Source organism: Nyctibius grandis, chromosome 4 (genome assembly GCF_013368605.1).
Source record: "Nyctibius grandis isolate bNycGra1 chromosome 4, bNycGra1.pri, whole genome shotgun sequence".
NCBI classification, from domain to species: domain Eukaryota; kingdom Metazoa; phylum Chordata; class Aves; order Nyctibiiformes; family Nyctibiidae; genus Nyctibius; species Nyctibius grandis.
The window spans coordinates 61858130-61880516 of NC_090661.1; the positions used below are offsets into that span (position 1 = coordinate 61858130).

The window sequence follows — 22387 nt, forward strand, 5'->3', positions numbered from 1 at the left end:
AGTGGATATGCACACAGAAACCTCCTTACTTTCTGAACCTAGGTCGAGTAGGGTCCTGGCATTTTTCTAGCTTAGTTTCTGGTCTGCTTGTGATACCTCTGTCCCACAATCAAACCCTATGTCAAAGAGTTTGATATGTCCAGGGCGCACCATGCTTGGAAGGAAAGCCCGACATGGCACACAGTCCTGCTCTCTGTGGAGACAACATGAGATGAAGATAAGGAAGCCTAGCCTTAGCCACCGACAGCAGAAGTTGTAACCAAGTGCTCATGGGCTGAAGTGAGCTGCTAATGGCTGTCACTACATTTGACTTTAACGTGGCACTACTTCAAAGAAGCTTCCTGAAAGAAATCTAAGGGGTTTTTCACTTATAGAAATTCTCTAGTTAATAACCTCTTTTGCTGACAGCTATGGCTTTAGTTACACACACTTAAATGCTGAAAGGGTTGTCTTTGAGGTTCTCCAGAAGTCTCAGGTATTCTACGCCTACTGGAGGGGACATGTTCATGACTGCTTTTGCCAGTGGCAAGCCCCATCAGACTTCTGTGGCTGATGAGACTTTCATCAAGCATATTAAGAAATAAAGCTTCAGTCCAGGGTCCTGGGACTGGTGAGTCCTCAAAACACAAGGCGTTCCTATCATACCAGCATGATTCAACTTGCTGTCCAAAAAAACAGATCCAGCAGCCTTTGATCTTCAAAGACGACAGGGAACAGCCTCTGAGGCAGCCAAATGTGTCTTTCTGCATTACCAGATTGCTACAGAGACAGGCAGATGGGTGGAGCAGCCTCTGCGTTACTACCATAGAAGCAGCCCAGTTCTGTGTTAAATTATAGCAGCACAGAAGAGTACATATGGCAAGTGGGAGAAAAGATCCCAAATTCAGCTGTGCAGCTGCTAGGTGGGACCACTCTGTTCATACACACACTGAAGAGACACTTGTTTTGCTACACTGAAGTCAGAATGAGCCAGTCACAGAAATGGCTGAACTGGACACTAAATACCCTGCTTCAAAGGGACCTTTCGCTAGTACCAAGCTACATCCCGTATTTGGAAGTATTTTAACACATCTGTGTGAATCTTTTGCCTTTAGGATAAGTACAGGTCAACTGTAGGAAGAAATCAGATGCACAAACAATGAAACTTACATTACTACAACTGAGAGTAAAAATCTCTTACCTCACCAAATGCACCTCTTCCAATCACTTTTATAATTTCAAAGTCATCTCGATGGAGTTGCATTTCCTTTACCAATTTTGTAAATGGTCGTGCTGTTTAAGAAAAGAAGAAAAAAGAAAATTCAATTAAGAGGAGAAATATTGTAAGTCAAAATAATCCATAAACCAGAGGTCAAAAGTAATTGTTGCTTACCCAGTACAATGGTAGCTTTTCAACTACTATTAGAACTACAGAAGGAAAAAATATTAATTACACTATTTAATTAACACTTAGAATTTTTTTAAAAAGTTCAATCCTATGATTGGTTCTGCCTTGCTGCCAGCAAGTAGAGAGCAAAGCAGTCTTTCAGAAGGGTTTTTCCCACCCTTTCTTTATGGTTTTATGAATCAGTAAAGGACCATGTGAAAGGGAGAGAGCTTGTAAAGACCAAATCAATAAGGAAAAACAGTGGTGCAAGCTAAACTGCACAAGAGCAAGTACAGTGTCTACAAAGCAGCAGCTTACACTTCTAACTAAGCACAAAAAGATTGCTCTTCTTCACCTCATCACAAACATTATTAGGCTAAAAAGACTGACATTTTCAAACACATGTATTTTTCCCATTTGCAACTGAATAAAACATCACAGAACTTCTATTTGACATTCACCCCATACTCCTGTTTCTCACCTTATACTATGATTAAGCTAATGAGTTATAAGCCAAACAGAATTTCTACAAGTGGGGTCACTGCCTTGACGATGTATTTCACATGCTAACACAAACAAACCAAACCTTACAAACACACAGAAGATACAGAAGTCTGGAGATTACAGACTCAGTCTACCCAAGAAAGCCTGAAAACCTCTCAGCAAAACTTCACGTAACAGCTAATAAAATGAAGAAATAGCTGCACTGAAGAACAGTCATGCTGCTGCTTTGTAGTTAGAAGAGGTGTTATTGAAAAGGTTTCCTCCACACCCCTTTCACTGGATGTTGCTTGTCTATACAAAGGACTAAATTTAAGAACGACTCTTTTAGACCCTACTAGTTTTTCTGCTAGATTCCTCATTTCAGCTGGGCAGAAATGCCTACCATGGTCTCCCCCACCACAAGGCCATTGAGACTATCATCCCCAAACCCCAAATTGTTTCTAACAAACTTACCCAGCAACACCAACTCAAACCAGTGAGAGACCTCCACCAGCCCAGACACCTACACAAGTAAATACCACTGCCGATGGCTGCGATATGTATCATTTATTTTGCAAGGTTCTCTTGCCTCCTTCCCTTCCCATCAAACCAGGACAGATTGAGGAAACGCAACTACAGATAAGAAATAAATGTGAAAGTTCCTTTATTAGGTTATAGATCGCTACTACAGAATGCAGGTCATCAGACTAATTTTGCAGATCACTGCCTTCTGTTATTAAAATTCAAGGGGAGGAGAAATGAAATCTAGCGATTTTACTTCTGGGGCATACTACCCCAGGAATAATTTTTTTGGTTTTGAAAGAAGTAACCAATTTTAGCAATAATCCTAGTCAGTAAACAGAATACCAGAATAATTGTTTTAAGTATTTATAAAAACCCCTGCTGCTGTAAATTGATCACAAGCAACTTTCAAAGCAGAAAGACACAAACCTGCGCAAGTTTAAGCTGTCTTGTACACTTCAAAAAATCCCTTATTTCTTACATTTTTCTTGTTTTGTCAGCTGGTGACAAAACATTTTATTGTTTTGTCTACAGTTTTCCTTCTTTTGAAGTGTATCAAACTTCACCTTGCTAAAATTGGGATTTGGTTTAGAAATGCATTAAGTTGTATTAAAGCAAGTGAATTCAACTAGTTTTATATTTTAAAAGATAATAAGTATTATGTATCAAGTAGAGCACATACTTAAATTTGAGTAAACAGAAGAAAGTGTCTGAAGAGAAGGGCATTAATGCTATCTTTCTAGGAATTGTAACCTTCAAGAAGGAAGGATTAGCAGACCTCATTCTCTTTACCATTTCAATTTAAAAATTGCAAGAGTCCTAGGTTGGTCCTGCTTTTTCCACCTCAGTTGGTCAACTTAAGCACTACATATTAAAATGAATTAGTTTAATACACGTAAATGAAAAAAAGTATTCCCTCCTAAAAAGTACTATTTTTACAAGCTATTTGTGCACTTAACTAATGTTGGCTTTTAGTATTTAGCAGGTGTTGGTGTTCAGAAACACTGTAGCTTCAGTGGTCTCTCTCTTGGAAAGCTAGGCACCAAACATGAGCATTCGAATGCACTGAAAAATTTTGAATTGGATAGGACTTCCCCTGAAATGGAAAAATTCAAGTCTTTGTCAAGGCGTCTAAGATTCCTTAAAAGTAAATAAAATTTGAAAATAAAACTTAATACCCACAGAACCTCATCATCACAGAGACTACAACAGAGGTTACGCAGCAGATCAGAGCTCAGAGAAGGCAACACACCAGTGATTCATTTAAACTGATATTTACTTTATTGGCATTTTGGGAGTAGAACCCTGTTTACACCAGGATGAGACCTGCTGCTTTGAAGTACCGGATTGCACAACTTTTCCTCTTAGTAAGTTAAATCAAAAAACACTTCCAGTTTGCTTTCCTGCTCCCCCCCAAAAGGTTGCTGTTCCTCAACCCTCTAATATCCAAATCAGTAGCATGCACAGAAATGGCAAAATTAAGTGAGCAGAAAGTTGCATGAAAAAGTATCAGAGAGCTGTGTTCGTTCTGCTTGCCAGAGCGATGCCAAGTGATACACCCACCACTGTAACTGGTAAAAAGCTCCAGCTTCTCCTTCTACATATCTCTATTTCACAAATAGGAAACTCAAAGCAAACTTCTCTCCACATACTGGAATGAATAATTACACTTTACTGATTAGTTTTGATCTTAACATTGAAAGCATGACTTATGATTTGGAGTTGATTTAATACTTAATGGAAGTATTTCATCCTGGCAAACAGAAGCATTAGCTCTACTGGGGGTTTTGTTGGCAGTGATTACTGAATTTTGTTATATATACTGTTGTCAGGGTAACATTAGCTGAGAGTAATTGCAAGAGTTTGTTTATTCATGACTGTGAGGCTGTAATCAGAATTTGGGATAGGCGTTCTATGTGCAATGTATTTGTATGCATCACTGCCTTTTCTCTCTAGCTGATTTTGCATTATTGTACTTACACTTGCTTGGAAGAAGGGTGCTCTCCATAAGGCCACACAAGAAAAAAAAAAAACACAACTAATTTTAAGGAGCCAAGAAATGTATTATCTCAAGAATATAACACAAAACAGTAACAGTCAATGTTTTGATCAATATTTATAAGGGGAAGTGAAATGCCAACATTTATTTCTTCATCGAAAATCAGGGTATGAAAGACATAATTCTCCACCCACAAACAAATTCTGATCATATTCTCCTCTTCCCCTGATAGATGGGACTAGGATATTTTGTTTGCACAAAAAGAAAACATCGATTTGAATAATTTGAAAACATAATTTTAAGCACAGGCATAGGAAAATAGGTTTGTGATTTAGGTTTGTGAGCTGGTGCATCTACACCACAGTCAATTTGTGTTATGAAACTTGATAGAAGATATTTGAAGGCTGTTTCAGAACGACTAAAAACTGCAGGAAATGCCAGCAGAGACGACCTGACACGGCAGATTGGGCTCTCCGCACTGCTACCCCAGGAATGGGCGCACGCCAGCCTCTGTCAAGGTCAGAAGCACATGTCAAATTTCCTCTCATTTCTGAAAGCAGGTCAGGGAAGGATGGTAGTACTGTCAACATCACCCTCAAAAAATAATAGGACAATTTTTCCCAAGCTAGAATGTGGTTAAAAATGAGAAGTGTTGAGGTACGTTTTGGATTTTTACTTTCTGTTCAGATTCTGAAGCATTCAATTTATGTCAGTAATTTACTATGTGGAATCACAAAAGCTAGCACCTTTATACTACAGCGGACAAAAGACCACCCGCTGGCTTTATGGTAACTACTGCTTCAGCAGTGGAGTCACCCAATGGCTCTATTTTGAGGACTCCTGCGTATTCTGTTAGGCAGTGCAAGCTTCCAGAAATTCAGAGTCACAAAAATCACTGAGTCAAAGCTGCCAAATGTTCAAGAACATCTGATGTTTTGTATCATTGGCAGCTTCAAGTTTTAAATAAATGTGACAACTGCAAGAAAATAATACACAGGCTTACAGGTCTTTTTTAACGATTCGGGTTGAAAGAGACCTCAGGAGGTCTCTAGTCCAATCTCCTGCTCAAATCACAGTCAATACTGATTTCATACCAGGTTACTCAGGGTTTTGCCTGGTCAGGTCTCAAGAACTTCCACAGATGGAGACTCCATGGCCTCTCTGGACAACCTATTCATACATTGGACTGCCCTGCACCAGATAGTTTCACAGCTCAGAACTGATCTTGTAAGTGATTAGGGGTTTAAGTCATTATATAACACGATGATAACATTCAGGTAGATCTACCCAGAAGGTATGTCCAAACTGTCTGGTCATACAGAAATTCATTTGCTGCCACGCTCCCTTTATCTACTCACCCCCTTTACAAAATGTTGTGGTAGGAAACTATGTGAATTGCAACATATTAATGTCAGGGAAACAACAAAATGACGCAGATAATTGTCTGTGGAGCCATACTTCCACCAGGCAGATCCAATATTTTATTTAAGATGTTTTCTTTGGAGGAAGAACATGAAAGAGCAGCAAGTTTTACCATTTCCCTCAACCATCCCTCTTAACTTACATTCTAGAAATCAAGTAATTTGTTTGCCCTTTGTGCACCCTTTTCAAAGAAACAGCATTCCTGCGATATTGCTACTAAAACAGTAGGCTGACAGGTTTAACAAGTCAGTGCTTGTATATATGTCTTGGGAGATACCCACACCCAGGTAGCCCCAACCTGCTTACTAGGGTGATAAATACCTGTTACAACCCTCACCTGAGTTTTAAAGAAGTACAATCCTCTTGCTACCTGATTGTGAAATTTTCCCTGTATTTCAGAAATTTAAATTTTTGTTAATTCTTCCATCCTTTGTTGACTTCAGTCTTAATCTTTCCAATTATAGATCCTGGCCTCCCTTTTCCTGTGCTGGCCTCTTTCCTCTTACTGTCGTCCATCCCTGTGAATGCTTTTTTTTTAGTCTGGTTTCCTAAGGAAATAAGGTATGTGTGATCACACTGTTTGGCAGTCTGAGTCCATTCCTCCTCCCTCGTACCTTTTGATCCCAGTGAAGACCTTAATCCCCTTTACAAAATTTCACTGAGGCTGTCCAAAGATACCAAGTTGCTACAAGTTTTATCAAAAAAAAAATGGCAGTGAATGGGAAAGACACCCACAGCATCATCTCTAAGGGAAAGGCTGCAGCAGGAATATAACAATCACCCGCTTGGCTGGGCAACCAGCGCGTACTAAGGTGCAAAGCAGGATGGTCGGAACTAGATGATCTTTAAGGTCTCTTCCAACCCAAACCATTCTATGATGTTGCTGTCACTAGCCATGGAGGGACAGTAGAGCGATACTGGCACAGAAGAGGGAAGAAAGGAAGCGTACAGCAGAAAAGGGAAAGTGGTACGGTGGGAAGGGCATGGGGTTATTCCACAGAGCCTAGTAAAGGAGGTAGCTCCCAACTCTACAGGAAGCCAAACTTCATCAAAGTTCTGCTGTTTACAAGCAAACGGTGACACACTCTGTGTTCTCTGACACATTTTCTGCTGAGCCTTTGACTTCTGCCATGCCCTCCGTCCTGTTTTTATAACATACCTACACACACTTCACTTACGCTGTCTGCCTCTTGCTCAATGATCTGATTCTTTATCATTCATCAACATCCATCAGACAAATACATTCAGTGGTGCAAGACTTTGGTTACAACACAAGCTCCACTGGGTTAATAAAATCTGAGAAGTACAACCTGGTTACCTCTTGCCAAGTGCTTACAGCCCTTGCAGAACAGCCCCTTGACACTGCTTCACACGGTGTCAGAGTCCCCTTTATTCCCCGTGAGCAAGGCCAGCCAGTTTTGTAGTGCCTGGCTAGTCAGTACTTCATAATTTTAAGATATTCTTTTCTAACGGTATTTATCTGAACTGAAATGCCAGCAGAACCAGACATACACACTAATACAACACCAAGAAAGTCTGAATCTTCTTGAGGCTGATTGCCAGCATTTTTCAAGAGAATAAGTAACTCTACTATTAAATTAAATACTGTATTGTGATACTTAATCTGGTACACAAATGTTTTAAAAAAACCTCAAACTTTTCTGAAGAAGTAGCACAAAAAGATACCCATTTGCAGTCACGATTATGGATTTTACTTTGTTTTACGAAACCCTTTGACATATGTAAAATAGAGTGCCTGACCACTTTCAACCAGATACCTTGCTGGCACTTCACAGAACTATGAGCTTGGACAAGATGTGGATTAATTACATGTGAAATCCTCAAAGGTTTAAAAGGTAAAACTGTCATTACTTTTAGGCATAAATTAAGACTGAGTGCTCGTAGCTTGTGCATTTTCCTCCACGAGTGGCTTTATCAGTTACAGAAGAACTGATCCTGGCATTTAGAATTTGTATACTAGTTTGTGCTAACTGCATGAAAAATTTATCACCATGCTAAATGGTAATGGCATTGGGAAATGTTTTGAAGAAAAATATTGAGTAGTAGTTCTGGTGCTGATCCTATTAGCGTCGCCAAATTTGCCAGCAGAAGAGCAAGGCATTTACCTTGAAACATCATCTGTGTTCACTGTTATTCTTCTTGTGTGGCAAGCCCCAAAAGTGAGTAGCACATAGAAGGACTCAATCCATACCAACATGCTACCATTTGCTAGCTCATTGATGAAAGTTACCACAAACACTTAATAGCTGGCTATCTGCCTGGCTAGCCCATTCACTGCTTTTCATGCTTACCATGAAAGAACACCAAAGATAATACTCAAGATTTGTACAGACAAGTACTGAGGAACATGCAGATGGTTCTCAGTAGTCTAAGCGACAAAATGCATGGCCAGTTTAACTCCTGTCAAAGCCACCGTGTTTCTCTGAGAACTAGATGGCAACGGAGTTGTAGCAGGCGAAAGGAAGTTAAGACATATCCAAGAACAAACACGAAAAAATAATGGTCAGGTAAAATAAAAACCACACACCAATCAGACCTAAAGGTAATGGCATATGCTAATGCTACGATGAATGCAAGTACAAGTGAGAGGAAGCTTATATCTGAGACCTAACAGAGGCAGCTCACTGCCCAATTTCTCATCTTCATCTTGGGTTACAGTCATGGAATGATCCATAATTTAGGAAAGTACAACTTGGTCTCTAGAACCAATTCAGGCAGGTTTTTTTGTTTGGGTTTTTTGGTTGGTTGTTTTTTTTGTTGTTGTTGTTTGTTTGTTTTTTTTAATATTGAAGTTGACCTTGGAAGATGGAACTGTTAGTACTAAGACTGAAGAAAAATGTGACTGTATTTAGTTTGGGAAACCCAGAAGTGACTTACCACCCACACAAGTTTGGTGCAGCTTCACAATAACTAACATTTTAGCATACAGCTATCAGGACACAGACAGACTTTTTTAAGCAGGATTACACACTCTGAACAAGAAAACCTGCACCTTTATGAGTACTAACCAGGGCATTTCAAAAAACACTCAGCAGTTTGAGATTAAGTTCTAGCCCAATTCTCACAGGAGAAGTAAGAAACCTCGTAGAGAAACTATGTTTGTAGTCCAGTTTTTCATACCTCTTTCCAACTTGTCACATTTGTTTGGGAGAGGGAAAGCTGCCATGCCTCTCTAAACTTTCCCTAAGGTTCCCAGCTCTTTCAGCAGACTATGCACCAGCCATGGATTCCCTGGTAGTCTGTCAGCCTCTTCAGCCTTAGAGACTTCACTGACTAATCTTATCATGCAGAAGCCCAATAATGTCTGCAAGTTGTCACTTTCTGAGGCGATCAAAATAACAGATCTTGCTTCTACTTTAATTTCATAGGGTTTTCAAAGGTGGTACTTTCCTTCCTCTCAAGCCTTGCTAAAAAAACACAATGAAAAGATGACTATTCCACAATAAAGTAGTGGAATACTTTTCTGCTCTTGAATAACTGTTGATATCCAATGCCTTCTCAAGCTTCATCTCCAGTCCTCTTATTTTCCTCAAGATGACCATACCCACCCAGCCCAGAAGACACATGCCCATCAAGTCATATACACACTCTTTGAGTTACAGATTTTCCTTGGGACTGTCTGACATCCCAGACATTTAAGACAACTGAATAGGGAGCTATACTGACCACTTGAACCCAGGAAATCCATTCTGCTGCTGAAAGAGCTCCTCCTTGTTCCTTCCCACCACACTCCACTATTTTCTGGATCATTATTAGCGTTCACACGGTATGTCAAACCAGGAAACATTTCCAGGCAAAAGCTAACTTGTCTATCCCATCCCCTCCCACCGAACCATTCCCCCAGTGTGACTCACACACAGCTGTGATGGTGGAGCCCCAGCCCAAGGCAGGCAGCAGGACAAGGCTGGAGAAGGGCAAAATGGCCTTTTTTGGAACTGATGTGGATATGCCTCGGACTGCAGTGAGCATGGAAGGGCTACACAAGAGTCTATTTCTAGCCAACCTACAACACAGGATCTTCCAAGATACATGTCAAAACATTGTAAGAAATGGATGGCAACAAACACCACAGAATACAATATCTGTTTAATACAGCTTTATTTGTACCTGAATTTTTCTGTACTCCTAGTCCAGGCCCAGATTTTGCAGGTGTTGGAGAGGCCATTTAAGCCAACAGCAAATGGTGACCACATATTAAAGCACATCAGTAATGGAAAAAATGTTTCAGGCTTTTACATGAATCACTAGTTCCAAACAGTAAAATTTAAATGATTCAATTTCTTTCATTCCATAACAAAGTTGTAAATACTGCTAAAATCCACTTATTTTATGGCATGATGAATAATCTAAAAAGCAGAGTTAATAATTTTGTAAAATAGTTTGAGAATTATGACTGCTCAGAAAAACACTTTGATATTGTCACATTTTTCAGATAGTTTCAAAGTAGAGATTAAGAAAGTCTCAAATCTGAGTGCATCCAAATTTCAATAACATATGGATGAATCTAAATTTCATCAGACCCAGCACCTCTTGCACACCCTGTTAAGAAATAAAACAATTCTGATCTGATGAGCACACTGTGCTGATATAAGCTTACATACACTTACATTAAGAAGCCACCACTTACATCATCAACATATGAGCAAAGTTCTAGTTTTCTGACTGCATGCTTTATTTAATCTTAGAAGTAAAACACAGCAAGACAAGCAGCATAACTGTTTGCTCAATTATCTATAGTAAATGCACATCTTTTGTTTTCTCCAGATATATGCAAGATGTTCTCTCAAGTTACTAAAAACTTAATACATGCATTATGTAACAGAGCAATTCATAATTTACATTGATGCTATATTTACCACATGCCACCTCCTTTATTTTAAAGGTTAGAGGTTTCTATTAATAAGCTCTTCTTGACAGAGCACCCTACACAAATGCACTTACAGTGACAGGAGAGAAATCCACCTTATGAGGTTTCCCTTTTCTCTGCTTATAAATTTAGAGCTAAGTAAAGATGTAGTTCAATGACACAACTGAAGTGGATGGCTGCGACCGGAGGGGCAGTTTCACAGATCTGCTCTCATCCTTGTACCAGCTGTACCAAATTCAGCTTGTCTCACCTCACAGACCTGATTCTGCTCACTAAACCAGCAGAAACCCAACCTAACAAGACCCATAATGCAACTATCATCCTGCAGTTTAACGAATTGATCATCATCACTGAATGGTTGGGAGAGGCTGCTACACCAGCACAAGCAAGAAGGGTAAAGGAGCGCAGCTCTTTTTCAGAGGCCATCACCTTAAGTAGCACGGACCCACGTGAGATGAACTGCCCATGCAATGGCCTTCACAGCAGTCTAGTTCTGCAGGGGTGGCCTGCCTTGGTGCTAACACCCCAGCAGCTGCACGAAAAGCTGGCTAAGGGAGCAGAGTCAAACAACAATTATTTTTTTCCTGATACTTCAGTTCTCAGCCAGATCAAAACCATAAAATAGGAAATAAAAGACTAAGGGGATGGGCCACTAGATCAGCTTACAGTGCTACAGAACTGCACCTTATTTTTTTTTTTTTGATGGCTCAAGGCTGCAACACTATGCATATAAACACCCTGAGCTGTTTTCCAATTTCCAGAGTTCAAACAGCAACAGCTACTTTAATCACAGGTGTGGCACATCTTTCTCTTCACTCCACTTCCTTTTCAATGGCAGTGGGCAGGAGGACAATCTCTCAGACGTTACTCAACCTGTTTCAGAACTTCCCTGGAGCTCCAGATCTAATTAAAAGGTCAATGAAAGTCAGATTTTTACTGCAGGAAAAGGCCACGAAGACATGCGACAAGCAATGACTGTAACCAGGCACTAGAATATTTGGAGTAGCTCAAGTTACTCAGAAGCAGAGAAGAGGGTGATTGTCTTTAAATCTGCAGAGCATACTTACGAGTCCTGTGCTAAGATGTGCTACACATTATAGTGGAAGGCTCAGAGTGGCTTTTTTATTATAAATACTTTCACTTCTTTAGCTCCCTCTCCAGACCAGGAACTCTGGAGCCAAAGCCATTCTGCCATGCTCTGCTCCTTCCAATGCCCCTTGCTGGGAGCGATGAAGAGAAAGTCCATTCACAGCAGCACTATTTTCACTGACTCAAAGTGCTAAAAGTCACCAGCAACATAACCCAGGGCAAGCAGGGCACAAGGAGCACGGTCAGCCACCTGTAACAGAAAAAACCCTGAGTTTTGGGGCATTCAGAAGGCAAGCGCATCTCCAGAGGGCAGGATGCTTCCTGGCACTTACCTGCTCAGAAAGGATGTAAAGCAAATAGAAAGGGATGAGAAATAAATCTCTCAGCCTCCCAAGGTGTGATGAAAACTTTATCCAGATAAAGCAATGTGCTTCTCATTTCACTATGCAACTTTTCCTTAATGGCTGACACCGACTCAGCACATTTCAAAATTTGTCTGTATCTATCTCCAGGCTTTCCATATGCTACAGCTAAAATTTAAATTGAAAAAAGAAAGTCTAGATTTTGCAGGGGGAAAAAAAAAAAAAATCTACTGTAAATCTATGAAGAGATCCTAAACCTGGCCTTAGATGTAGATTTCTAGAAATGGAGTCAAACTGTGTGGTACACGGATCATCAGCAGTACAGATTTTTTTAAAAGTGCTCATGGCTCAAAAAAAAAAAAAAAGCCAAAAATTGTCATTATTAAGAAATAAACCAAGAAGCCCACAGAATTCTGTTTTAGAATATTGCTCATGTAAGTTACCGGTTTGCTAAACAGCATCAACTACTTATTTTGAAGTTTCAAACTGACCAAGATCATAACACCTGCTTTTAAGTAAGAATAAAAATCCATCTAAAGCTTGCCTGGAAGTAGTTTGTTTTGTTTTTTATTAAAACACACTGAACAGTCCTGAAAGAAAACATTTTTGATAAATGATAATTTGGAATATTAGACACATGACAGTTTATACATGTTCAAATTTTTAAACTGTCCTTTAAATCAAACAGCCATCCTTAGGGAAGTCAAATCCTGGAACAGTTAAGAGTGAATTTTTAAAATCCAACTGATTTAGAGCACGACTAAAAAGCTTTAACATCACATGTATATGCAAAGCATACGGAACAAGACTCTAAAAACAGAATATCGTGCCTTTTCCTAGAGACGTTCCCAAGTCTCCAAGCATTATAGATTCAGCTTCGCTAGTACAGTCGGGATGGAGTTCTTCCTTCTTCTCTTCCCCTCATTCTGCATTTTTATCACCTATTCTTATCCAAGTTTTTGCAAACTTATGTACAGTACACTGAATAAGCTCCTTCCCCTTATCTCAGTATTTTGTGTATCAAAAAACACACTTTTGACTTTGTTTAGTATTTCTAGCCCATCTTTTCCTAACATCTTTGCCATGATATCTTTCAGAAATGCTTAAATCCAGTTTCTGGATCATGATTTTAGACAACAAGCTCTCAACAGACTGCCAGCCCACACGACACGCTGTTTAACTGACATGCTTCTAGGCATTCCCAAACCTCTTGTAGGCTCCTGGAAGTTCATATCCTCCACACTACCATTCCAAACCAGAACATACCTCCCATTACTGCAAGACCCAGCGTGATCAGCAGCAGCCCGAGCTCCCTGGGTTCTAGCTTCTCCCTTTCTTGCATATACTTAAAGTCAGTAGGAAACAAAAATCTGTTCATTGTCCTTAGCTGATACCAAAATTACTGCCATTAAAATATGAAAAGTGTTTCAATCATTACACTCACAGTTGTAAATACCACCTAGGTCGCACCTTTACGTCTCACTCCTCAGCTTTTCAAGGTATGCATATCAAGTGAGGATCATCTCAATAAGTGTTTATACCAGATGTAGTATCTGAAAGAACATTCTGCTTTTAACCATATCATTTTAAAAACAACTTTTCAGTTTTGTACACTCCTCTTTTCTTGAATTTAAGAGTAAGATTATCCACATGCCATCTTTGTTTAATAAGCACTACATCCATAATCCTTTTGCCCTAAGATTTATTTTCACACATTTAAGTGATAATTCCTTTTCCTTCCTCCTTTACACACCTCCATCTAGACAGGTGTTGGTTTGAAAATAGAAAATCAAGTACCAGGACATTCAGAACAAGCTTGTAGTATGCTGGCAATCTCAGATCTTCATCTATACCTCAGGCTCCATTCTGTTGGCTTTCAACCTTTTCCTTTACTCATACTTGAAAATAACAGCCAAACACTTGGACACTCCAGTGCAACATCAGGGTGAGCACCTGCATGCCAGCACAGATGCAGCTGGAAAACCCTACCAGTGTAGAGGTGCTTTTACAAATTTCCATTTCCAGAATAGGAACCAGTGAAGATGCATTAACTTCCTTCCAGAAATCTTCTGACATAGTACATGGCCTCTGAGGAGACCACAAACAGAAGATGAGACCACAAGCAGAAAAACAAGGAATTTCTGCCAGTCTTCAAAATACTTTAAGCTGTTGCAACATAACTGCAAACTAGTATAGACACTGAGTCACCTATTTACACAGAGAAAAGCCAAACAGTTGCCCTTCTACTTCCTTACGCATCATTTTAGCTATACCCATTCCCTTCTCTTTTTCCACACAGAATTTACTATTTTCCTTTACTAATTTATCTCCAGTGTCATCTAAGTAAAACCTTGGCTACTTTGCCAACTCAGTGATTGTTTTAGCTCTTATGTAATATTTTCCACTTGCATTGACTCCCTTTAAAAAAACCATTCAGTCCCAAACCACAATCTTTTAAAGACCATCAAACTCTTCATCCTTGATACTGTAGTTCAGACACGTGAGTTTCATTTCTGATGCTGGTATTGCGGAGCTGAGGCTATGTAATTCTTTTGTTCCATAAACTTCTTTTGAATTTTCTAACAGAAAAGTCTGGAAGAGATGTAATCTTTAACTTTTTCCTTTACTTTTTCATCTCTTAAGATTCTCAATATTTATGTCACTTAGGTCATCTTTTTTTAAACCTACATGAAAAAGGTGCTCAGGACCGTTTGTTTAGTAACAAATCATTCCATCTTCGGGTTGCCACTGTGAATCCAGCAAAGACAGAATATTACAAAAGATGATTTTAATCTCTTGGTAGTTTCATGGCCTTTAAAGTAACATGCAAGCTTCGATCTCGTTCTTACAGGCAGGTACACACATAATACAAGTGTGTGACAATGGTCTCCAAGACAGAGATACCATGCAGCACTGAGGGGAAAGAAGGCTGTGCTTATAAAGCTTGCATTTTTGTTGTTCAAATCTTCTGCAAAGGAGTTCAAGTCTTAAAGACTATTCTTCTGGCAACTGTGCTAATGTTTATACCCTAACAGCAAAGCAATTTCACTTTTATAATAATTTCTTGACGCTTAACTCTTGTTTCCTATATAATTTGAACTTTTAAATGAGGTTCATAGCAGCATCATTTAAAAAAAAAAATCTAGGACGACAAAATCTTTAAAAAGAAACATCAGGAACAGCTGTGTGCTGAACTATTCCACTATTATTTGCATAAGCAGCAAGTGTCACTTTGTCACAATTTCTATTATGGTGCTCAGATTGCATCAGTAGTTACTCTTACACGGGAACAAAAATTTTAAGAAATTTTACAATAGCTGAGTAGTTTGTGCAGTTGCTGGCAAAAGTTCACCCCTGACTGACTGTTCAGGTGTATTTTAAAGGAAGGAAAGAAGCCAGGAGCATTTACAACTGTATTATATGAAATCAAAATTTATGAAGTTTTCCTTTTCTGAAGAACCACTCTATAAGAAATGCATTCTCAAAGACCCAAGAAGTCAATTTGGAGTCTCATTTTTTCTTACGTGAACATATTTTAACACATCAAAACCCCCAAAAGTCTAGTAAGAATCTTTCACTTACAACATACAAAAAATTCTTCTTTGAGCATGATCAGTTCCACCTCTCTCCTTCAAAGTCTTATTTAACAGACATTGCATTACATAAGCTCAGCGTAAACTTTTCCTTAAAGTATGAGCTATCACTTCTGCAAGTACCAGGTAAAGACGTGTGGCCTGGTCACTGTTTGTAGAATATTGATCAATATTTAGGACTTTAAGTGATGCTTTTCCCAGTCCTTTTTAATTCATGTATCTGCTTATTTTGTATGCCAATACTGCAAATTTTAATTCAAACACTATGACTCCTCAACAATCTAATTCTGGACAAGTGTTAAAAGATTACAAGTAGACAGTGTTGATTTCCTCTTCCACGAATTGTTATACACAGCTAAATTTGTTTCCTTGACAATTATTTTTCTTTATTTTAAACACCAAAGTGATAACTAAGTCTCCACCTAAGTCCCTCAGAAAATGGAGGACAGGTTCTTAAGTGTTATATCGACATGAGAGGGGAGGGAAAGATGAGGGTAAGGAGATTGAAGTAAGAAGTAGGTCTCGCTCATGCTTCTCTCTTGCAGAAAGATAATCCATTGTCTCTCACCAGCTGTCACCCATTTCAGAGCTCCCCCCAGAGCTCTGAAGGTAAATTACTGGAGCATATTTTCCAGTAAAGTCTCTGTATTATTTATTCTGTAGCTATCACGCGTATACTTGAAGTAAGAGCTATTATTACCGATGCGCACAATGACCTATTACAGCCACTAACGCAAAAGATCACTGCAGCAATGTGTGCACAAATGTGCGCTGCTGTTTTAAAGACATCACTGCAAAGCGCCTTCGCTAAATACAAACAGGAAATAAGAAGTAAAAAGTCTGAACATTGAAACGAAAGAGGAAATTAAGGACATGAGAGGAGGGCGATATTTCTCAGTAGTTTTAGGCAGTAAGACTCAGTCGAAAAAAAGAAGTTATTGCCATTACTTCGCTATCTGCTTTCTCCCCCAAGGCATCCGCACAGTGTGGAGGTACCTCCCAAGAGGGAAGCAATACACTGCAACTGGAACACAGTGTAAACAACTTCCATACACCAATCACAAACACAGCTGAGGGCTCACAACCACAGCAGCTGAAACAACTATCCAACCCTTTGAACAAAGTTTCGTCTGAAAAATTAACACACTTTATAAATCGCTCATATACACAGTCCTTGCCCCAGATGGGTAACGGACCATTGCATTATACAGTACTGTCAGTGAATGCCTTCATGACATAGCTGACAGTGGATGTTCTCTGGCAAGGATGTCTACCAGACTTTCAGGCATTTAGGAATCGTGAGAATTTTGGAAAATTTTATTATTTTCCCAGGATTTTGCTGCAAGCAACGTACTCAAAAGCACAGATATAAATTAATTGTATGGAAAGTCAAGTGTCACTTAGGATACCCTATTAATAAATACAGGATTCAATTCTTGTTTTTTGTCCAGTTTGTACATTGTTATCCTCATCATTGGTAGCACTTCCCATGCTATTTTCCATACATCAACATGCACAACAAATTCAGTATTTCAAAATCATTTTCGTTTGCTAAGTGCACTATCATCAAGAAAGAACACCAGCATTAAAACCATGTTGCAAGTCCAACTTCATGTAAGTCATGAAAGCTCTTATTTTACAGAGGAAACAAAAAACCAGCTAGTATCTCCCATTAGATCTTTACAACTATGAGGAAGATTTGTTTCACCCTGTTGTTAGCAACTGCTCAGTGAGACTCCTTACAATGTCAGATATAAGGAACCCTACTAGATAGAAATCCCTTTTTGATATGAGAACATACGTAGCAGAACAGCTAAACCTGTATTTTTCATAACGGATAACTCAGGCTCGCAGTCATGCAGGGATTGCAGGCTCTTCTGACAGCACCATGGAACAAAGCTTTAAAATACTTCAACAACTAGACATAAGGAAACCACACTTGGGGAAAAAGCACTAGACATAAAACATAGGTTCAAAGTTCTTGAAACCTGTTCTCGCAATTCTCTTCTAGGAACAAGTAAACTGGTGCTTTTATTAAATACATGGCAGAACAACATGAACAAAATTTAGTCTCCCATCATTTACAAGCCTAAAATTTAGTTAAAAGCTTGTCAATACTTACATTCAGACTACATGGTAAAATGTCAACCAATCAGGGTGAACACCTAAGATTAGCAAAAAAATGAATAGTAATTTTACGCAAGTCGTGTCAACTACTTTATCTACAACATGAAGATTCTCAGAATGAAAAGAAGTATGTGAAATAGAAGTATGAAGAACAACCGTTTTCTATTAAAGTAGCCATTATGTTACATAATTTTGCTAACACAGAGGGGAAAAAAAACCCAACAAGATGATATTGAACCACAGAATAATTTTAGGTTGGAAGGGACCTCTGGAGATCATAGTCCAACCTCCTACTCAAAGCTGAGATAACAAAATTCAATCAGGTCGCTCAAGGCCTTGTCCAGCTGAGGTTTATCTCCTAGGATGGGGGAGCCTATCGCCTCTCTGGGTGCCTCTTCCAGTGCCTGACCACCCTCCAGAGGAATATTTTTTTCCCCTTACACATAGTCAGAATCCTCCTTGCCATAACCTGTGTCCATCGTCTCTCCTTCTTGGTGGTACACCCGAGAAGAGTCGGCCTCCGTGTTTTCTCTAACCACATATCTGGCAGTTGAGGATCATGATCAGACTCCCCTTCTCCTCACCAAACCCAGGTATCTCAGGCTTTTCTTGTACATCATGTGCTTCAGGCCTCCAACCACATCAGTGGTTCTCTGCTGGACTCGCTTCAGTTTCCCAGTGTTTTTTCTGTACTGGGAAGCCCAGAACTGGACACAGTTGGCCTCACAAGTGTTGTAAAGAGCAGAATAACCGCTTCCCTCAACCTGATGGCTACGCTCTTGCTGATGCAGTCCAGTACACAGGCAGCCTCCCTTTCTACAATGATGCACTACTGACTTTTTCAACTAATTGTTTACCAGGATCCCCAAATCTTTTTCTGCAAGGCTGCTTTCTAGTTGGTCACTCCCCAACTTTTACAGCTCCGTAGTGCAAGACTTCACACTTGTCATGCTGAACTTTGTGAGGTTTTACAGTGTGAAAGAAATATAATGCTGGTATGCAAAAGGTAAATTATAGAATGTAATCTCTGCTATCCCCACCCTTAAAAAGCACCTGAAACATTAAACAAAACCTTTACAATGTTTAATACTACCCACAAGAACAGGAAGTTTATAGCTCCGATTCTGTCAAAATCAACCAGGGCACTTCTGCTCCTGGTCTGAGCCACTCAAATGCATGCGCACCTTTAACGTTGAGGATAATTACTGCAAAGCCCTTTCCTAAGAGTAGTAAAAGCTTCTCCATCACTGACATATTTTTAAAATTAAAAATCCCTCCCTTCCCTCCTTCTCAAAGTGTCAGATCTTTTTGTCTTTACAATTCACATCAGTCTGCTGGATGTACAGCCATGGATGTTGATCTGCCTGGGTCAAGCCTGCCCAGTGTAGCCCTGTTGGTACAGCACTACACCCAACCCAGTAAATCCTGCTGGCCCACAATAACATACACAGAGCGATAACCACAGTTCAGTTGCCCTAACAACCAGTAAATACTTCTAAGGGTAAGATAAAGACAGGCTGTGGGCCTGATACAGCCTCCAGTTAGGTATCCCCACTGTACATTGTCCTGTATTATGTTACCTGGAGTACCAGGCCAACAGACCACAGTTTCAAAACAGCTGTTTGATATTGTCATTATTCCCAACTTAAATATTAACTGTCCAGGAAACCAAAGGCTGAACTTACTGGTAATGGAAACCTTCAGTTACATAACAGAGTCAGTTAACACACTCCAACTCGATTCCTCCACGCAGCAGTACCACTCCACATGACTAAGGCATTTGGATACAACTAGTTAAAGCTGGTCTGGAAGGAAAATGTTTGTGCTTCTTCCCCGTGACACAACATGCTAACTCATCTGCAACTTCTCAGAAAGTCTGCTCTGAAAGATGAAGTGGTGTGAGTTTAGCAAAAATACCATATTACCCATAAAAGGCAAAAAGATTAAATACCACAGACTCCAGCCTTCACTCCGCATTTATAACCAAACATGTAGCCACTATTAGCTACCAGTTATTCCATTAGGACCTTTAGATTACTTTTAGCCATTTGTACATATAAAAATTTTCTTCTCCCAGCCTCCTGTAATAAGTCAGATAGTGTGAGGTTCTGAATCACAAAAATATAATTTCCTTTTTTTTAGGTGAGTAACTTTAGAGGTTGCAGGGCAAGAAAGCCATCCTAAAAGGAACCACTGATAGCGAGAATGCAGTGAGATCCCCACCTTCCCTTAAAGAACATACAAACTGAAAAGAAAGAAAACGTGGACAGATATTACATTCCCATTTCGCTCAGGCGCAGTGCAAATGATCACAGACTAGATAACAGAAACCTAATTCCTTAATTTAAAGTTTTCAACACAAACTTCTTACTCAAGTATACCTAGCCATAGAAAAAAATATATTTGCCACTTTTCTTCAGATCCACAGCCCAAGAATAGTCAGAAGCCTGCAGAACAAAGCCTGCAGAGCATGCACGCTTGGCGCCCATCTCTCAGCACTAACGAGACAAGGAGACCACAGCCACGTAGCCATCATACACAGAAATAGGGGTGGAGGGAACAACGACACACGACAACCTAACTAATCCTATCAGAAAAAGAGCTACATTTAAAGACTAAACATGCATCTTAAAAACCAAACCTTTAGGAACACATTTCCAAGTGATAATAGGATATTCGTGCCTAAAGTCACCCTCCTGCTGTTTCTACTCTGCCTTAATTACAGTAAAATAAAAGACATTTGGAATACTCCAGCTTTCAGTATTGATAATCCAGGTCACACTGGCAGCAATAAAGCCAGCACCACACAGAAAAGCTCCGTGAAGAGGCCAACTTTTGAGGAAGGATGTGCAAAATGAAGATCACAGAAGTCACGCTGTAACAACAGCAGAAATCCAAAGGCGTGCAAGGCAATGGAAGAGATCCCCATCCACCCCCAAGGCATACGTGGCTCTCTGGAAGAGGGGGGGACCAGGCACAGAGGAATTTCTCAAGAATGGGAAAAAGGTTTCAGATGCCCCAGAAGTATTACCATGCAATTACTAGAAATCTTGTCCTTCCTCAGCTGAGGACAGAGATTTTCTGTGTCCCACACTTCACTTAGCACAACTCTAAAAGGAATTCAAGTTTTTAACGCCTTCAACTTAAAAAAGGGGTTCGTTGCTGGGAGAGGGCATTTGTTGTCTTTTTTACAGTACTACAGGGTTTAAACCAATTTAGAGCATGATCTATTTTTACGTACCTTTGGAGAATTTCTGGCGACCCAAAGCTTTTCCTTAAGTCTCATCTATCCAGGGAAGGCAAACAGTTTAGTTCTTAGGCTAAGGGACCACTACTAGCAGGGAAATCATAATATACTAAAAACTCCCATACTTCTATAGTGGTTGCTATATTTTGGGTAAAGTTACACCATCTATAAAAAAAGTGAATCCACATCCCACGAACTACACAGTCACAAGTAAAAGTACAATATTGCCGGAATAGCTGCAACACTCATTTAAGATTGACTTCACATATCTACTTAAATGAGTTTAAAACTGGTTTCATCTTACTTATTACTTCATATTTCACTGCATTTTTTGATGAAAATTAGAATATAACCCAAGTTTAAGCTGAATTAAAAGTCCAGATAGAATTTTGTATAGACTTTTCTAAAACCCTGAACATGCATGTCTCGCTAAACTGACAAAAACACTTTTCAAGTAGGACTTCACAAAGCAATTATCCATGTTTATGTTGGAGAACAATTATAAACAGTGAAAAGAATTTGGAATATATCTGGAATTGATGCTGCTTCTGATCTTATCTCTTCTTGGCCTTTTTGGGAGAGGTAGCTATACATACTCAGCCCTCAGTGGCACGGCACTTAAGCAAATTAAGAGCTATACCTCAACCTTCATTAATGCACACCTGATTAATAAACATTTTCAATGATTCAATACTTGGTGAAGACATCCCCACCATTTCCCAAAGCTCAGACTCCTTTACAGAGGTCTCAGGTTGGGCATCCAGAGGTACCAGTCACATCTGAAGCTTTTAGGCCATGGTTAAGTAATAACAGGTTTCAGCGTTAAGACCCTGACGACATGAATGACAGAAGTTAAGATCTCAGGCACTCCAGGCTGCCTAAGGCCTCAGCTGGCAATGATGGATGCACACACTTAATGTGAATGCACTCTAAGTATATCTACAGACATGATTACTGAGGTCTATGCAAAATCAGGGCTTAAGAAAACAGTGTGTAGTTTCCTACTGAAGAAAGCTACATTCATTATAGTGAACAAAGATCTTTATAAATGAGAGCCTGCATTCTGGCAATCTGCATACGCTGATGAGAAAATAGAGTGGAATATTTTAGTATTAAGAGACAGCTAAAATGAACAGATCACATTGAACCACAGACCAAATGTACTTAGAAATTCTTAGACCTGGAAAAGCTTTTTAAAATTAAATCTCTTCTCTTAAAAAAAAAATATATATATACACTAGAGCTTCAGTGGGATATATTAGTGAGCGTGATACAAGCTCTTTGGTAAC

The 22387-nt window shown here is 39.5% G+C and overlaps 1 protein-coding gene across 12 annotated transcripts in view; it reads right to left on the bottom strand.

Moving 5' to 3' along the window:
- Positions 1–22387, bottom strand: part of CDC42BPB (CDC42 binding protein kinase beta) — a 94541-nt gene that overhangs the window by 64474 nt on the left and 7680 nt on the right. For all 12 annotated transcript variants that reach the window (XR_011048155.1, XM_068400262.1, XM_068400261.1 and 9 more), the window contains exon 2: positions 1181–1272. Coding sequence is in view for 11 of the 12 variants with exons in the window: in XM_068400262.1 (XP_068256363.1) it covers positions 1181–1272 (92 nt within the window). In the remaining variant the exon portion in view is untranslated. The remainder of the gene's footprint in view (positions 1–1180; positions 1273–22387) is intronic.